This window comes from Barbatula barbatula (assembly GCF_947034865.1).
Source record: "Barbatula barbatula genome assembly, chromosome: 19".
In the NCBI taxonomy this organism is placed as follows: Eukaryota; Metazoa; Chordata; class Actinopteri; order Cypriniformes; family Nemacheilidae; genus Barbatula; species Barbatula barbatula.
This window is the reverse complement of record NC_136782.1, coordinates 18,448,299-18,468,381: the sequence shown is the minus strand read 5'-3', so window position 1 is coordinate 18,468,381 and position 20,083 is coordinate 18,448,299. Positions and strand designations below refer to the sequence as shown.

At 38.5% G+C, this 20,083-nt stretch overlaps 1 protein-coding gene across 1 annotated transcript; it reads right to left on the bottom strand.

Moving 5' to 3' along the window:
• Positions 1-1,814: 1,814 nt before the first annotated feature.
• gmnc (geminin coiled-coil domain containing) lies at positions 1,815-19,452 on the bottom strand. The gene is made up of 6 exons (XM_079480889.1): positions 19,406-19,452; positions 16,429-16,478; positions 4,597-4,774; positions 4,224-4,306; positions 4,017-4,133; positions 1,815-3,882 (listed from the first exon to the last, which is right to left on the bottom strand). Exons 2-6 carry the CDS (start codon positions 16,429-16,431, stop codon positions 3,076-3,078), a joined length of 1,188 nt encoding a protein of 395 aa, XP_079337015.1. The 5' UTR covers positions 16,432-16,478; positions 19,406-19,452; the 3' UTR covers positions 1,815-3,075.
• Positions 19,453-20,083: the final 631 nt, after the last annotated feature.

Sequence of the window (20,083 nt, the reverse complement as noted above, 5' to 3'; positions counted from 1 at the left end):
TGTTTTGGGCCTCGTATCAATAGGATTTGGGGTGGTTTCCATCCGTCAAATAACATCGCTATAGAACCCAACAGAACCAGTGAAGACCCACAGCGACCATTATAGATTCTATTAAAACTAGTACAATTCCCATTATAACCATTCATTACATTGATTTGCAATAGGTGTAGATTTTCAGTATTCTTTCTTTTGCACCTAATCATTTTTGCACTAAATCAAAGCAATGCTAAAATAATATTCTGTATTTATTCTACAAACTACATTTCGTTACACTGTACTATGTGTAATGACAATAAAATGGAATCTAATCTAATCTATAATATGATATTACTCTTTCTATGATTGCAGTACTGTGCAAAAATTATGTAACCTATTATGTAAATATTCAATTGACATATTTCTATATGTTTTTTGCATATATAGGCAAATATTATATTCAACAAGACTGCAAACAGTTGGCATATTAAATTAAAACTGGATAAAAATCCCTGAAAAAAATTAAAATGAGAAGCAGACCAGTTGTTGTTATTTCCAAAGTATCTTTGTCACTGAAAAACAGAGCTTTACATGTTAGGCTTTTATACGGTTTATAGTGTACAGTTACTCATGCTTCACAGCTATAGACACACATTAACTATTACACCAGGCAGAGGAGCATTCCGGCATACTCTCTCCACCTTATACATGATGTATTACTGCAGACCTATTAGAGATCAAGATAAACGGGCTTCCTTAATTAGAGAGGCACACACTGCCTGCTTAAACTTTAACTTTGTCTCTCTTGAGCAGTCTCCAAATGTCTAACATGTTCATAATCACACACCTTTAAGGGTACAATTACCATTCATATTATTCATATTTTTTGATAAGGCTCAAGATTAGACCCAAACTTAAATTAATTTTGAGCAGTCTTGACTGAAAATACCTTGCCCTGACATATCATAAAATATCTCAGTGCCACCGTTTTGTCTCAAGATGTACATCAGTAATGTTTTTTTCTAAGACATTTGAATTTTAGAGACTTCATAGTCTAAATTTACTAAGGCATAGTGCTGTCTTAGGCTAAGCCTTGTCCATGAAACTGGGCCTTTGTGTCTCATAAAAATGAATTGTATAAGCCTTTAGCTTTTCTACATTTTATGCATTTTGCAGACGCTTTTATCCAAAGCAACTTAAAGTGCAGACATGTCTTATATCAGTGTTTTTTTTTAAATAGAATCAGAACAGAATAGAATTTTTAAAAGTCAGGTTTAACCACATTTCTGCACCCTTAACTTTGTCTCTAGAACATGTTAAAGTATTGTTCACTAATACATTAGAATAAATGGCACAAGCTATACAACAAAAGTCTGTTATGGCTCTGTTTAGAGTTTTGTGTGAGGTTTGTTTTAATGCTTGTCAGTTTATTTGTGAATTTTATGGAGTTCTGTTGTTAATGTTACACCTCTCTAACTAGAAACAACCTCGATGACTGTCTTCAAGAATGTGACTTCAAAATCACTTCAATATGACATATTATCATTAAGGTTTCTCTTATTTCTATTTGCCCTTTGGGTCGAGCTGGTTGTGTTTATCAGATGAAGCGAGTCATATAGCATTCAGAAGAACACTCAAAAGATGAAAATCCACTGAAATAAATATTTTAACACATCATTACCTGTCTGTAAATGAACTGTGAACCTTCTAAGATCCTACAAAAGTCTGTGCCTGTTGGCCTATTGTGTCAATTTCATATTGTTTGAATTTTCCATTGCAGTTCACAGAACTGAGGGTGAGGGGGTGAAAGACACGTCTGGGACAGGAGAATGCTTTTTATCTCACACGTGTCTTTATTTACAATAACAATTTAGCGCTCTACTACAAACACAATCCTATCAATCATTTTGTAAAAAAGCGAAAATCATTTGACCTTTTAACACAATGACTGTAACACCCATAAATTAATATATATGCACAGGCATACACATAATCACACACACAAATATTTTTGTATGTCTATATTTTACACACACACACATATATACAGTACTGTATACAGTATATAAATAGGCAAAAAATGCATGTATGGCAAAACCTGTCGATTGTGTAACACATCCTGTCAAGTTTCCTTTTTGGTCTCCCCATCATCTTATCATCACCTTTCCCCGTAACTGTTATTTTGCAGGTTCTCGTACTTCTCAAGGTGCCCTTCCTTGTCAACCTCTCAATCTGGAGGCCATCTGCAGGGGGCTTAACCGTGTCATTAAAGATAGACCACTCGCCCCGGCTTCTCCATGGCTAACTCAGGCTCCAAACTTTCCCTGCCGTCCCCAGCTCCCTGAGGGAAGAGCAGAGAGTGAGAGGCTGGGCAGAGGGGTGGGATAGAGGGCTGGTAGTATCCCATGTAAGACCCCCATGGGGGTGCAGCCCATCTCGGGGAGGAAGGGTCCCTTGAGACCAGCCGGCCCCGTCTTTTGTTTCCCAGTGGCGGGAGAATGGAGAGATGGTAACGGAGAGAACCAGAGGGAGGGAAACAGGTAGGGAAAAGGAGGGAAGGTGAGCGAGCTGTGGGAATGGCAATGATAGGTTTGGAATAACGTCGTAGCAGGAGAAGATTCGCGCCGTGCGACATTGATACTTAATGCGCCGGTTCTCAATTAAAAAGAACAGTTAGAACAACTGGCGTTTCTGTCATGGCTGTTATTTTCAATGGAATACATATGCAAACTGTTCCGTTGCAGGTGTCATATGCGACATATGCCACGTTCATAAACTGTCAACGTGACACGAAGGAGCGGGTCATACAAGGTTAAGTGAGACAGGAGCGTGAGAAATCTTATAAGGGCTGAATGCACAAGGCAATGCTTTTAAAAAAATAATTTATTACATCAAAACATCTGCTTTTCATTCACAGTTGTGATCAACTTCAATGACAAATCATGACCCAACACTATATACAAGTTTGTTTCACAAAGCTATTGAATTATGTTTCATTAACCTGGAAAGTTGTGCGTTTTGCAATTATGAGTCACAAACTGTTATTATTCCTCAAATAAAAATGCGTTTCTTCCCAAAGAAACAAGGGGTTATAATTCTCTATGAACATTGTTTAGGCACCCATGTGAACTTCCATCCTCCCTGTGCATCTCTGCGTGTGAAAGCTTGTCCTTGAGGAAAACTGTGCGTCTTGACACTGTTTTGTGGACTTAGCGACATGCTAAACGCCAAGTCTGTCCTGCTACGGGACATACGAGGTGTGGAGAAAATCTGACTGTCACCCCCTGGTGGACTGGAGGACTCACAGTGTGGTGCTTGGTAATATGAACCCGGGCTCACGTCGTGGGGCCGATATGGAGTTGAAGCAGCCCGTGGTGGAGTGAAGTGTTGAGCAGGAGTCATCACCGGTGAAGAGCTGACCAGTGACCCTGTGGGTGTGACAGTGTACAGAGCTGAGGGGTCAAGGGTCGTATACTCTGAAGCCAGGTTTTGGGAAGTGCTGTAGCCACTAGAGGTGTCCAGACTGCAGGGTGAGTCTATGATGCTATTGTAATCACAACGTGCATCAGCATTAGGGCTGACAGCATTGCCTATAGATGCCGTACTGTAATGTTCTGCTTTAGGGGGCGCACAGCGGAGAGAGGCATTGTGGTCATGCATTGAGCTGTTGAAACTTTGCTCAGGGTCAACTGTGTTTTCATCTTGCAGGCCTAGTGTCTCCAGTATCCACGAGTCTAAAGGTGGAGTGTCCGCCAGCTCCTCTGCAGAGCAGAACTCTAAAGAAAGATTGCGACAGGTCCGCTTCCCCAGGGCACCGTGAAGCAACTGGCTCGGGTTCTGGAAATCAGTGTGAGCTCTCTTCCGGTGGTTCAACCCATCTTGATCCTTGCAATTTGAAAGAAGTTTCTACAATTGGACAAGAAAGTGAAAAACGTTAATTACAAATATTTTCAGAAAGATAAGAAAAATAAATAATTATGAGTCAACTATTGTTTTTAGTGTATCGTTTAAGTTCTTAAATATATAATTTCTTTCATTACCTTACTTTTTTCCTCTAAAGACTTCACATACGAGGAGTTCAAAAACTCTTTGAGTTTGTTATTCTCTTCTTGAAGTCTGGCAAGCTCCTCCTCTCTTTGAATTAGAGTGTCTTGAAGCTTATTTGTGAAAAAAATGTATTCCTTTACAACATGTCAGGAGTTTTCCGTGAATAATATAGTAAAGGATATAAAAATCTCTCTAAGTACCTGTTTGTTTCGTTGAAGCTGAGGTGACAGTTGGTCCGGCCAGGTGTGATGTCCCAGACCATGCTCAGACACAGGCAGTGAATCTTAAACAAAAGGGGCGATTTAAAATAGAGTCACTATCTGGACTAGAAATGCCTTAGGGATGATGTTTGTGTGAAAAGCAAGAAAAGAAAAAAAAACATCAATGAAATCAAAAGGGTGCTTTAAAAACAAAAGAAGCAAGGCTTAAAAACACGTTGAAGGTGGCCAGATACTCCACAGCTAAGCTAACAAAACATGAAAAAAAAACAGATGGAAAAGATCCAGTTTGTGAATGCGCGGTGGAGCCGGGAAGTCTCTCGCGCCGCTCATCCCGGCATATTGCAAGACTTACCCCGCCGCGGCGGCTCGTGCTGGCGGGCAGCGTTGTCCAGGGGACCAGTGTCCCAGAGGGAGACGAGCGTTTCCGTGGAAACGTCAACACTGCCGTCAACTGACGTCGAGGTGGAGTACGGGCAGTCGTAGCGCTGCCCTCCTGCAAAGCTCAGATCTTGGCAGGACAGCATGCTGCTCTGTGCAAACGCAGCAATAAGAATGAGACATTTTGCTTTTTAAAGAAGTTAATGCAACTTCATATGGGTTACTGCACAGCGGTAGAAATGTATTTGAAGCATTCGATCTCTGAATTTTAAAGACCATTGCGCAATTTCTACATTAAAGTATTGCAAGCGACTTATCAGTAGTCCTTTAGCTGTTACTCTAGGTATACTTGTCCACAACTGTTACAACACTTACTAACATTCAACTAAAAACCATTCCACGTTTTTCCATTTCACCCACCCACGTGTTGCATTGGCTAAAACAACCTGTTATTTTTAATTAGCTAACCATTCTTGTCCTGGAATTACTTTATGTGCTAACTGAGTATATCCATAAACTGTCTGAGAACCATATTGATAATAAACTCAAGATTCACGAACTTAAATCAGAGACCTATTCAAAACCCACAGGTGCGCGTAAAAGCGCAACCGCTAAAAGAATTCCCAAGTGATTAAATGTTTTACGTAAGTAAATAAGAAGGAAAACTTCACATATCTTTGTATTTTACAAAAGTACTCACCATTTCTAAGTGCAGGATGAAAATAGTAGGCTATAGATGCGAGCTGGGATGCGAAACCTTTGGGGTAGAGCGGCAAGTGCGCAAAACTTCATCCACACAAGCGCACCTCTTGAGAGCGCAGCAGAAACCTGATTCGGTGTGAAGCTGTCAAAACCGTGACGTGACACGTTCAACCGTTGGATCGCAGATGCGCAACGAGGATGTGGGCGAGCAGATCGCAAAGATTTGTTCACCTCAATGAGCGTGACACAACCTTTCCAAATCAATGCACAGAGGAAAAAACACGAGGTTTGGAGATATAAGCCGTGCTCCTTTGCGCATCTGGCTCCAAATGGTTAATGTATAATTGCTCAACAGATTGCTCAGAAACATGATGAATTAATTTAACCAAACGAAGTAAAAGCAGACATGTTCATGACCCCTTCTCAGAGTTAAATGAAATGTGCATACCACCGAGTGACACATTAACATACTTTTGTGCACTTCTGAAAGTCCCCAAAGATGATAATTTTGATGCTTTTGAACTTTGGACAATATTTGGAAGGCTGCAAGGTTGTGTCAGGAAAGAAAGATCATTTGTTTATACTGAATGACCACAAACATTATCATGGAACGTAATATAATAAAAATTGTTAAATTTGTACCAATTAGATTTTAGCAGTCCACTGCAACAGTGTTAAAAATTTTATATGAGTATTTTCAACTTTAAACTCATTTATATTTCCAGGTAGTTCGTTCAATTAAAAGAATAAATTGACACATGAATGGTCTGATGTGTCTAATATAGTAATATTAAAATATGTAAATTATTATTTGCATGAGAACATTGTTAAGTCTCTGGATGTCTGACAGCAGTGTCTAACAAAACTCACCATATAGGAAAAATAAACTTTACATATAACAAACATGGATGGCACAAGATAAAATGTACTTACAGTATACCAAGTATGCAGGAATTTCCTTCTTTAAACTTAATCTGCACAACTTTAACTGTATTTGTGAGGACACATTATTATTTTAAGATTTCAGGTTGTGCTCTTTAGTAAATACAAATAAATACTTATAAACCAACCAAATAATGTTTACTTTACATCTAATGTCAGCAGGAATGTGTGAGGGTTAGGTAATCCAAAACATCATTAGCCTTGTATGAAAACAATGGAGGATGTCCTTACTAATATAGTGAAACAAACTTGTGTGCATTTGTGTGTGGGGGGGTGCACACTCACTAATTGAAGGGTTTTAGAATGACTTTGTCCAGGCTTCCGGGAGCAAAGAGAGGAGAAGAGGTGGGGGGGGGATTTAGTATTAGTGTTTAATCGGTACACCATAACCGGCAATTAAAGACTTCATAGCTCTCTATCTTTTAATCTGAAACCTCTTTCTAACCTCCCTCACCCATCACAGATAAGATGTTAGAAGAAATGTCTCAGTGGTTTTGTGTCCATACAATGGAAGTCGATGGGAGACTATTTTGTTTGGTTACCAACATTTTTCAAAATATCTTCTTTTGTGCTCTGCAGATGAAAGAAAGTCATACAGGTTTGGAAAGACATGAGAGTGAGGTAAACTTGTATCAGAAGTGACAGATGACAGCTTTATGAAAAGATTGAGCGCCAACATAAATCCAAAGCTGTGCACTAAATTATAAGGCCATACAGTAAGTACATTATTAATTCAAGTGTATTTGTACGTACGTTTGTGTGCGAGTCTATGGAGGAAAGTGTGTTAAAAGGCTCTGTCCCTGTGTCTCCATCAGCTCCCTTGCTCTCAAGGTTGGGTACCAGTATACCGTGTCAGGGGTCCGGGCACTGGAAAGGACACTGGATAACTTCATATTGGGACACTGTTCCCTTATTTTCCTGTAATGTGACTGCTTAAAGGATAACTCCACCCAAAAATGTAAATTCTGTCATGAATAAGTACATATCTACATTTCACCATTGACTGTCAGTAGGACCATTTTAAATTGTAGTCAAAAGTGCCCCAGAACTGTTTCCTACATTCCTCAAAACATCTTCTTTTGTGTTCAACAGAACCAAAACATTTTTTCCTACTATTCAGAACGGTTCCTAAAATTGTTCCATAATATCTCTCTGATGTAGAAATGAATACATGTCTGGAGCAACTAGTGGGTGATTAATTCATGACAGAATTTTATCAGGTGGAGTTACCGTTTAAGCACGTTGTGATACGTCACAGCTGCTTTTATTTAACAACTGGCTTTAATTTATATCAATTATTATTTAGGTGAATATTTTATTGCATATTCATCTTATTAAATTAAAACAACTCAACAGTTATTGATTTATTGAGGTCTACCAGAAGTTAAAGAGACAATTCACCCAAAAATAAACCTTCTGTCTTCATTTACTTACCATCGAGAACACAGAGAAAGATATTTTGGAAGAATGCTTGTAACCAAACAGTACTTAGCCACCATTGACTACCATACCATAGTGTGGTGTGGTATGACAGAAGTGCCCCAGAACCGTTTGCTCTCATGCATTCTTCAAAATATTTCCTTTTGTGGCAAAACCGACAACTCCCTGACTTATTTGAAGTACATATGAGAAACGCTTTTATTATTCTGTTCCATATCCATGCATTTATTTGGTTGATATAAAATGTAACTGTTAACTAGATTGTGTTGCCTGCCTGTCTGGCAACGATTGTTTATACACAACATAAAATAAGAGTTTGTCTTTTCAAAAGTTCATGAAGTTTATTGAGCTGGCTCGTGCGATTTAAAAGTTGTCACGTGATTCCCGATAAGGGAGCATTGGATTTTTCGCGTTGTTTTGTGGGGATTTTTAGGACACGAACGTTTCAGTCCACTGGAAGGATTTTGCGAATGAAACAGCCCTTAATATGGCTGACTCCCTGGGCAGTGCCCTGACTACTGAACAAGGGAGCTGAGTGAGACACAGCCTGTGTGTGTGTTTTGTGCTAACTCGCTCAGAGGTGGCAGCTTGGGTAATTAAGAGCAGAGCTGTTGTCAGGTGCCTCATTATGACATGAATGGCAGTTTGTCACTCTCCTCCTCCTCCTCTATTAAACAGCCTCTTTTCTTGCTGTCAGCTGGTCTGACTGTTTATCAATCCGTCTGTCAGCAGAGTAGTTTATTCGCAGGTCTGACGTTTTGTCTGTTGCTCTGATTTTACGGCTCTGTTACAGTAGACCGATCCTTCTGATCGTACAGTATGTTTCGGTTGTTTGCTGAACTTGAAAGTGAATCCAAGAGTTTGAGATCAAGCTGCATAAACTTCCATTCTCAAACGATTTCGAGCTAGTTTACCTTTATGAATATTGCCAAGAGATACAGTGAATTTAAGGTGTACATTTTACAGTAACTAAGAATTTTGACCATGATGGTGATGGCCAAGCAAGCAGAACCAACAGTATACAGGATATCATTGCACGCACGCGCCTGACCCAAAGGTAATTTCCGGTTTGTGTTAGGTTATAATATAACAATTTATTTGATATTTAATTTATATCAATAATTATTTAGATGAATATTTTATTGCATATTCATCTTATTAAATGAAAACTACTCAACAGTTAGTGATTTCTGCGGAGGTCTACCGGAAGTTAAAGAGACGACTTGAATGAACATTTACTCACCCTCGAGTTGTTCCAAATCTTTATACATTTATTTGTTCTGTTAAACACAAAGGAAGATATTTGGAAGAATGTCATTAACCAAACAGTACTTGGCCACCATTGACTACCATAATGTGGTATGACAATGGTAGTCAGAAGTGCCTGACTGTTTGCTCTCATGCATTCTTCAAAATATTTCCATTTGTGTTCAAGCTATTTTTCCTACTAAGGTGGACTAGAAGTGATTGGTAACAATCATTCTTCCAAATATCGTTCTCTGTGTTCATCATTGTGACCCTACTCCCAAAAACTCCCAAAAGTCTTTCTGTGATTTATTGTTTTCTTTCCATAATATTGTTCTGCAAAATGTAAAGAACATTCTGTGAAAATATAACCTTGATATCTTTAAAAATTGAAATCAATGTTTGGAAATCCTACTTTTGAAAATAATAAAACGTGTCAATATAAACTTTGAATTGAGTATTAAAATAATCAATGGAAGTCATTTAAATGAAAACTTGAACAATCAACAGCATCTCAAAATCTATCATGTACTGTAATCTGACATTTACAGTGATAAACACACATCATCTATTTTAATAATATTATGACTATGACAACTTATCTTATGATTACACTTTAAGAGGACTTCACAGACAGCGCCATATATGTGAAACATAAATATGACAGAAAAACTAGCATCCTCTTGCACAACTCAGAATCCCTGTAATGGACAGACCACTTTATTAAATGCAGCAGTCTGAAATATATAAAATAAATCAATTATTAAACAGTTGTATTATTATTGATTCCAAAAATAAACGATTCAATATGTCAACCACACTTTCAGAAAAAGCTATACTAAAACGGCCATGTCGGTGGGGTACTTCATTAGTACACTTTTTCACCTAAAGAGTGCATAGTAGCATGTTGTTGAAATAATTGTACCTATTTGTACCTTGGATGTGCGAAAGTTTCAAAATACTACAACTATAAGTTACAACTATACCAATGTAATTACTGTTGCTTATTACAAAACAGGGAAAAACAATAAAGCAGAGTACTTGACAAAGCGGGTAACAAATAATAACATGATTGGTTATTTTCAAGCTTACAAAAAATAATAACAAAATAAATGGTTTTGGTAGACTGTTTTGTTTGTATAAAGCATTTAAAAGGAAAGTGTGCTCTACTGTATAAAAAGTAAATGTCAATAGCAAACAATCTCATATGAACAAATTAGAGACTTTCATCAGACTTCTGCTGTCTCTCATAGTGAAAATGTGTTGTCTCTGGGCGGACTTTCAAGGTCACTTACCTGCCTGAAGTTTATGTATATTTTAAATATGCAGTAGATTTTTCCGGTAATGACTAATACTGATGACGGCTCATGTTAGGTACAGGTGACTATGACTTTTTTCACATATCGTGTATTTTAACTTGCAAATCAATCTGTATTCTTTATTTAAATCTCTCTATTTGTCTTATTCCATCATTAAAACTAAGTTTTCCGTGTTTTGAGCTCAGTAAAATGTCGATAGGTTAAAGTCTTCGTTCTGCCAAAACAAACAGCATATGAGTTTACCTCCACTGCTTCTAACATATAGCTACATAATTTGGATTGATAGAATGAATTCCAAAAGCTCCACTGACATACCCGGGTAGACTCGACTTTTTTTAACTGTGCATGTGTTTAAATGATTTTAATGCTAGAAGCTGTATTGTGAGCTAAGAACAAAGTTTTTCCTTGATTACACCATCTTTGGTTAAATATTGTCAAATGGAATATGGAAATAAATGGCTGTGTCCACATTTATTTATGATTGTATACATTATCTAAACTTTGATTACATAATTTATATTTACCATGCTATTTGTATTTGAAACGATGAGCAGACAGGAAAAATTTGAGAAAAGCTGACAATAATACAAATGAATAAGCTATCATTGGGTTATTGTTATATAGACGTTATTAAATGACAAACGCGGCTATTTTCATGGAAAATACACGTTCTATTATTTATAAATGCAGAAAAACACACAGCAGCATGAGCAATCAGAACGAAACGCTGTCCTTCATGAAAAAGGATAGCCATATTAAGCTAAATATAAATTGTCAATCGAAAATAAAAGCTATTGTTTACGCTGTGTGTGTGTGTGTGTGTAAGGGTACAGAAGAACATACAGCCTTGTTTTAAAGATGGCTAAGCGATTCAATTTCAATCCAGTGATAAAAAATGTCTATTATTTTATTGTAATTTTTATTATTGTTTGATTAAAGTCTGCATTTAGATGCCACATTCTCCTATCTCAGTTTCAGTTTGCAGGCTCTGGATGTTTTGACTGCATTCGTTTTTTTTTACTTTTTCGAATATTAGATTACTCAATTAAATATCTTTTCATTACCAATTTATTTAACATTTATTATGCATGCATAACCAACACGTAACTCATAACCACGTGTAAAAAACGTGAGCATTGAGGGAATATAATGCAAAGCTGCTCATCTATATTAGTAAATAGATCAGTAGATTTGTTGGTTTAGCAGAAAGTCCAGTCGTCATCAGTCATTTAATGTGTTAATGTGTATAGTGGTCTGAAGCAGCCGTGTGCTTTTTTTCTGACTGTCTAAGACTAGAAAGAAAAAGTTGAAAGAAAAAGTCTTAGAATGTTTCTCCTCGGCTTTAATAATTTCTCTCCTGTTGCCGTCTGCACTGAACCAAGCACGGAAGTACCGAATGTGCCCCTAAAAATATAGAACAATTAGAAGAACTGTGGGGCATTTCCGTGGTATTGTGGCTTTATTCCGTTGTGCTGTGACTCGATTTCATTGTGTTGTAGCTTGATTGAACTTATATTTGCTTTTTAAATTTCGTTTTGCTGGGCACTAGTGGGCCGCCATTCTGCTCTCATCTGTTAACATGGGCACTCCAAGAAAAACTTGCTGCTTACGTGTGTGGTGTGAAACGGGCATTATATAACATGTATAGGACACTGAGTGTGTGTGGTGTGTGGGGGTTTCTCCAGCTGACAGAGTGGACAGTGGGAGTGAAGAGGAGTGTCCGGGGGGCCTCAAAGATAAAAAGACCCCTGTTTAATCAGACAAATCCAAAAAGTCCCGTAAACACAGAAAACACACAAATGTCCATTCACCACATACAAACTCAAACATCTCAAAAATCATAATTCACACATACACATTCCTTTCATCCACCATCTGAGCCTCCCACCCGATACCCGTGCACACACCCCACTCTCCCTCCCTGCAGTTGGACAATTAATTGCCTTCTCTCCGAGTTGGTGATGACGGTACAGGTTGAGATACCTGGGCGTCTAACCCCTCTGCCCCGGGCCAGCTGTCTCTCAGTCCAGGCCTTTTTTCCTGGGCAGCCCCCCACCGAGGTCTCTAATAACCAGTCACTTCTGCTCAGGAGTTGTTGGCCAACAAACTGGACTCATGGGGACAGGCAACCTGTTAGATACGTTAAGTGGCAGCTTAGCTAGTCTAAATGTTTGTGTGCATGTGCTTGTATACATGGTTTACGAGGACTCAAATCTATGAAATTATATGTATAACAACGCGTGAGTGTGTGCCAAAGGTTATGCAAGACACTACAATCAAAAATAAATGTAATAAAACAATTAAAATGCTTAAAGGAAGGTGATAACCAAAGATATTAGTTACATTTTGCATTTGGCAGATGCTTTTACCCAAAGTGAGATACAAAGTAAACATTGTGTGTTTCCTGGGATCAAACCCATTACTTTTTCTTGCTCTACAAATATATGAAATACAAATTTACTATGAAAAGGATAACAGAGCTGAAGGCCTCCGGTACTCTGGAACACGAAGGACCAATTAACTGAGAATCACACGTCAATATAAAGTCAAAACAAAGTCAACGGGGCCCTTGACTTCTTCACAGGGGTTTCTCCTCCGGCCCTTCTTCCCCTTCCCACTTCACTCAATCTAATTATTACCAGCCCCCTCCCTCAGAGATAACTGACCCCCTTCCTTTGCGAGTACGCTCCATACGCGTGTCAAAGCTGACTCGGTGTGCTGTTAGCGTGCTGCGATTCTAAGCCTCTTTTACCTGAACAATGATCTCCAGCAGAGCACACGCTGCCAATTAAGCCCAGGGCTCTCTCCTGCATCCCCGCCCGCCGTGGCTGCCCGTGTTCTGGCCCAGTTTCCAACGCCCCTTCCATCACTGCAGGCGCACGTAGGGCTGCCCTAAGCAGGGTTCCCTTTGTGCAGCACAAGGATGACCATATTGGTTTCGGCGGGATATACACGGCCTCCCTCGCAGACAGAACATGACGCTTTGTAGATGAAATTGCCGCCAAGTGGCGTCCCTTTCCCTCGCTTACATCCGTTTAATGGCCCACCTTGTTTTCCCTCTGCCAGGCCTGTAATGGCTGAATGCCAGCTGACTCCACCCGTACTCAACACTGCCCCCATTTTTTCATGTCTTGGATGTGTGTACGAGATTGCTTTTAGATGTGGGCTAAATGCCAGTTTTACATTTGAACAAGTACAGGACTGACAGGAGGATTAACATTAGTTGAATAACATGAAAAAGTGTACCAATTTTATCAACTTTATACCAAACCAGCGACATCTAGCGGTGAGGTTGCAACCAACGGCTCACTCCACCCCTCCATTTTGAAGCACTACGGTGGCTGACACAGAACTAAAATTTTGTCACATTTGCACTTCTTTGTCAAAGGAGATAACGTATTTTACGAAACATGCTTTGTAGAGCAGTTTGTCCATTTAGGGCTTCTGTAGAAACAATATGGCGAATTCCATGCAAGGGCACATGTAGATAGAAATAGCTTACTCTAAGGTTATAAAAACATAAAGCTTCATTATGTAAGGTCTTTATATAGCTCTGAAGACATATAGCATTTCTGTCAATAGATCCTCCAAAAAAATAAATGACACACTATACCTTTAAGCATTAACACTTTTATTTTCAAACTAGTGTTGGGTCAAAAACTCTTTGAAAACTTTTATATTCAACCAAACAATGTATTAAAACAACCCAGCATATGGGTTAAAATAACCCAACATAGGTTAATTTACAATCCAAAGGTTGGGTTCGACCCTTTCTGACCCAATGCTCATGTAAGAAGATGCTTTCTATCAAAGCAGCAACAACAAGTTCTGTTTATAAAGTGCAGCTCAAGAAATAACCCATCAACACTTTTGAAGTCGCATGCAATAACTACTTTCCATAAAACGCTACTGCAATATAATGTTTTGTTTTGGATTTTCTAAAAACTCCTTCATCTGGCGGTATGTTAGAAAATACAACAATTTCCATATTGGACTGTGGATTGGACTATTGGACCCACTGAGGAATTAAAAAAAGTGTAGACTTTAAACAAACCAACCTGTTTTGCTGGTGCTGAATTATATAGTGACTTGTACTGTATATGCACGTTCTAAAGGTTTTTATCCAGACAAAGAGGTTGAAGCATGCCAATTAAATACATTTACCCTTAAAGAATCAAATTACTAATCTCAAACAAGATATATAGACGTAATACAGCACGTTTCATCTTGACATAAAATTCGACCAACAAATGTTACTTCATAACAAAACACTTGAAAATGTATGTACGAAGAAATAAAAAATAGATTTCTAAACCACAGACCAAAATCATTTCATTGCATAACGTAATCGCTCAGCTTCCGGCAGGTATCGATGTGGGCAGGCTGGGGGTTTGAATGCGGAATGTAGAGAAAGATTACCGAAACACAATCTGCCCTTGAACGCTGCCTCTGATTATATGCTTGTGTTTCAATTCATCTCTTTATTCTAATGAAACTATTAGATGATTAGTGAAAAGACAGATTACGGTGGAATGCCTAACACCCTCCCCCAGTCTGGCATCTACAACATAAACTTCACCGAGAGCACACTTGATCTCAGGTGACACCCAGCGCCACAACACCTCCACTCGCCCACTCAGTTCCCCTCGAACACAATGGACCTGCCGCCTATCCGTGACCTAATCCCCTTCTCGGCTTTGGATTGGCTGCCCAGCTGATCATGTGACACAGAGAAGAGAGGAAAGTTGCAGGTTGAAATTTCTGCGAGACAAAGTGTTCTACGGGAGAAGCCGAGCGTGAGCGATAGAAAAGTTCCTGGAGGCCTGGCAGGCAGCAGAGCACGACCAAAGTGATGTCTTTGTCTTTAATCCATTTCTTGGGGTGCTTGCCAATGTGTGTTTTAAGGTTATACTGTTCCTCATCTGGGGTCATGTTAATGCCTTTTTTTGCCAATTTTTTGTGCTTAGTGTTTTTTAAATGCAACTTCCGAAGAGAATTATGGGTTTATAATGAGCTTTTACAATTTATTGTTAAATGAAAAAGTGCCAATAATGTGCCAGTTTGGACAGCAAAATTGAAATTTGGCCATTATTTATTCATAGTTCACCCTGCATGAGAGACCAAAATATTATCTACAAAAAACTTTTTATACATGTAACAAAAGTGCTTTTTTTCTCTGGTCATGTCATAAAGCTGTTATCTTAAGGCACATGGAGAGCACAAACTACTGCCCCTTCAAAAATGGTGCGTGACGCCCCTGCATGGGCTTTTATTAATTCTCTATGAAACGTCTAGAAGTCAGCCAATGATAGAATACAAAAACTGAAGGAGCACCATGTTCTGAATGTTTAGCACCAGGGCTCAGCTGATATAGCTTATTAGAACAGGTCAATGTGAAAAGTGGCCAATATAATTTCCTATCACTTCACTATTCATAATGTAATTTTATTTTGTTGCATACCTGTACACACAACAGTCCAGCCAAGTGTTGCCTCCCCACAACTGGACTCATTATTCGTTCAAACTTTACTATTTGTTTAATTGATAAACACCAACTTAACCCTAAACTCAAAAAACTGAATTTACATTTAATACATTGACATATTTGCCGATAAAGCGACAATGAGTGACAATGCATTCAAGGTTTTTAATATGTGTCAAGTTATCCAAGAAACCAAATTCAGTCTCTAAAATTGAGGAGAACATTTGTATAGTAGACTTAAATTCATAATTGATGTTTTGTCTCTGTGCTACTGTTTCTCTGAAGGGTTTTAAGAGCACACTGCGCTACTGTGGTCTAATCACACAAAGAATCTGAAAAACCTTTATTTCAAATGTCTTAAAATGGTCTTTGCAGGATACTGCTGTGACGATTCATTGAAATGAACATGTTGTCAAACATTACTCGCCATCCTTCAGAAATCATTATTACTAGTCAACTTTGACAACACAGTATTTCATCATTTAAAAAGTACAGTGTTTTTTCCATTCTTGAAACAGTGAATTTGGACTTGCAAGGTTTTGAGACTGCGACGATATAATGCTTTCCAGTTCTTTTATTAAAATTTTGACAACCTTTGCCAATTATGCAACTTGTTGAAGAGTCTGTTTTTCCTGAATAGTCGTGTGCTTTGCATGTGTGTGTGCACTGTACGTACCATCCGAAGGGTTCCTGACTCAATCTTCTGTCCGGGAGTGTCTCTAAGACCTAATGACAGATAAAAAGAGAGTGTTTTAAAGGAATCCTTTTACTTTGAGATATATCAATCGGATAATCTGACATAACAAAAGAACTCAGACTACATGTGTTGAAAGTCTCGGAGCAAACATGATCACATAATTGATAGCTTGTAAATCCCACACACTCGTACAGAACATTGAACATTAAAGGCAAACTAATGATGCAGAGTTTCTTGACAGGGGGAGGGAGAAGGCAGGTTTAATTGTCTCGTCTTTCTAATCCTGTCTTCCAAGACCATCCATCCTGGCTCACCTCCATCCATTTATCACCCACATTTCTTTTCTTTCGGAACGTTAAACCCTCTGTACGTTCTTTAATATTTTGCACAGACGCTATGCTGGAGAACTGGAAGTGAGGATTTAGATATGACGTCCTGTCCGGGAAATGATCGGTGCACATTCGGCCAACCGTTAATGAACGATTTCAAATGTCTCTGTACCTCTGTAGGGACTCCACCCTGTTTGAAATGTAAAACTAATTCTTATATCTTAGGTTACACCTTTCATGGATCATATCTTTCAACGATTGTTGACATAACAGAATCATGTTTTGAGATGCAAAGGGCTTGGAACAAAGTGTCATACGAATGAATCTTGTACAAAATTAAAAGACCACTTAAATTTTCCTGTTAATCAGTATTTCTGCACGTATTGCATGCATTTCCGTCGTGTCAATAGAATATAAAGGGAAATATTTTCAATTTCGGGTGAACTATCCCTTTAACAAGAACAAACCTAAGGAATGGCATAAAGTCACCCAACAGCAAAGTGACAGACAGAGAATGCATAAAAGTAAAGAAAAACAACCCTATTCCATCATACATTTATTTTTGAATCGATCCTAAATGTGAAAACATTAGTATTGTGTTATTTAAACATGAAAATGAACTTATTCAAAATCTGCAAACATTGCTTCTTTTATGTTATTTGTCCAGTTCGTCCATATTCAATTTCCTGCAAGTAAAACTGTTTTCATTTGGAATTGGGGAGAAATCCTGCAACCTGTTCAGCAATTAGAATTGGTTTCTGTGGTTTGTGCTAAGAGGTCAATCTTTTTGCTCCATAAATCTGCAGGTCATGGGGTCACCAAACTTGAACTTTGGCATGCAACAGAAGACGAAACTTCTTTGCATATGATACGACTCCCCTCTCCTGCATTCATATATGTATGAATAGAAGTAAAAGGAGCACAAAGTCTTCTGACTGCACCCTAATTGTTGAGACTTCAGATGGATAATGAATGCCTTGGCAGTTTAAACTGGCCTCTTTTATTGAAAGATGAAGGAGTACATTTATCAGGGAAGTATCGCAGGTCAAGACCTTAGACGTTTACTCACCTCTGGTAAAACACAGCGGTGTTCAGGGTTGTGCGTCTGTTTAATGTACATACGTCCACTATGTGGGTTAGTATTTGCTTTGTATGGTTTGGATGGATAATCTTTGCCATGCTGACCCAAGGAGCCACCATTTTATACATTTATAGTACGTGTGTGTTTGGGAACAGAAATATGTTGGAGATAGAAAGGGAGGGATAAGGGGTGTGGAAGTTGAGAGAGTTCAAACATTTGGGGGTCTTTTGAGGGGGTCTCTACATGCCCCTCCTCTTACCCTCTCTCTCTCCAAACACATACACACGAAAAACACATGGCATTCACACAACATTCACATATTTAGTGCAAACTAAATGTATCTAAATATATGTTTCGATTACCATTTGATTTTAATGGGGTTTTTTGTTTGTTTGTTTGTATGCATGCATTTAACTCTTTAAAGAACAAGACCTAGAACAAGTGTTGATGGCGGGCTCTTATACTATCAGTGTTGTTATTCTTAGTCTCACTTACAAAAGTAAAATCATATTTAGTGTGAAATTGCCTGATTTAGAGAAATAAATAAAGAGAACGCTCGGATGGTGACACTATTGTCCAATCAGAACTACTGATTGTTGTGCATGTCTTCCTCAAAGGGGGCCCCGGCCCTGGCATGCACCCCTTACCCATGAACTAACCCCCTTTGCAGTCCATAATGAGACCGCAAACCCGTCCAAATTTCAATCAGTCTTTCCATTAAATGAAGACTAACACCTACACGCTGTTGACCCACAGAAAAACTGTTATTGCTTAGATGTCGCTCTTTCGTGGCTTGTTGTCTCAGATGTTTCTCATAAAATACCTTAAAGAAATGAGCATGTGAGCTCAAATTAAAACGTTATGCTACTTTTGATGGCACAGTTAGATATATTAAATCTGTGACAAGCTTTTGAATGGTATGAGTCTCAAAAGCAAGAAAAGTACTAAAATAACTTTATGCACAGTACAAAGGAAAAGGAGATTTTTCCATTGGGGGGGTTACATCAATATACACTCAGCAGTGCCTTCAGTTGTCATTGTATCAGAATATCATAACAAAAAGCCATTAAATAACACCAACAACAATAAAAGTGACACAATATACACAACCGTGCAGTGCACAGTCATTTGCAATTTGATAAATTGTTGAAGAGCACTCTCTGGCCGTATCAATAAAAATCAGAAATACACACGGATCTAAAACATTTTCAGCACTGCAGTTGACATACTTCTTTAAATCGACCCAAAATCGTGTGTCTTTTTGTGTATGCGTGTGTTTGGAGATGTGTGTGTATACAAGGCTTAGACCACAGTGTGTTTGTTTGATTGTTTGTTGTGTGTGTGTGTGTGTGTGTGTGTGTGTGTGTGTGTGTGTGTGTGTGTGTGTGTGTGTGTGTGTGTGTGTGTGTGTGTGTGTGTGTCTGCCTCAAAGAAGTTAGATCTGGAAAGAGGCCAAGCCAGAAGGGGTGACATGAGAAAGAGGAGGTGCAAAAAAGATTCAAAAGGAGAAAGAAACCAATCCAGAAATTACAAGCTTTTTACAAACCTAATGGGAAGACTTCCAGCACGTGCTCGAGTACACACGCCCACAACATGAATGAAATGCCAATGGTGTGCGACGGTAAGGGTACAGTGACATCTGCTGGTGGAAGCCGATCTGCGTCCAAAAGTCGAGCAAAGCTAGGATGAATACATTTCAGACGTTTCTTTAGTGTAAATATTAATAATACATTAACTTTCTCATTCTGTAACTTAAATGTTCAGGCATTTTTATATACAAAGCATCTTCATGCTGTCCCAAAGGCCAAATAAACTGTTACAATAAACGTTTGCAGTATTCAATAACAAAGTGCCATTTAATCGTAATGGATTACAAAATATTTCTTCAAACGGCAATACAACATTGCAATTTAGAAATACTGTTCATCACCTGCTATCTACGTAGGCTTTGTTCATAAAACAGACACGTGACCTTTTTGGCGTGGGCGCCATCTTGAGGAGCCCATGAGTACTTCAGATCCGAGGCGACATTTGTGTAGTTCTTTCCACATGTTTAACAAATCGTGTCTGTAGATTAATAAACCACACCCACAAGTTTCCAATCCGTGCCCTCAATTTTGTAAATAGTACCATTAATCCTTGAAAACCGTACCACAAATACATATATTCAAAATAAATATACCCTAATTTCTACCTAGAAATTAAAAAAAATGAGTATATCACA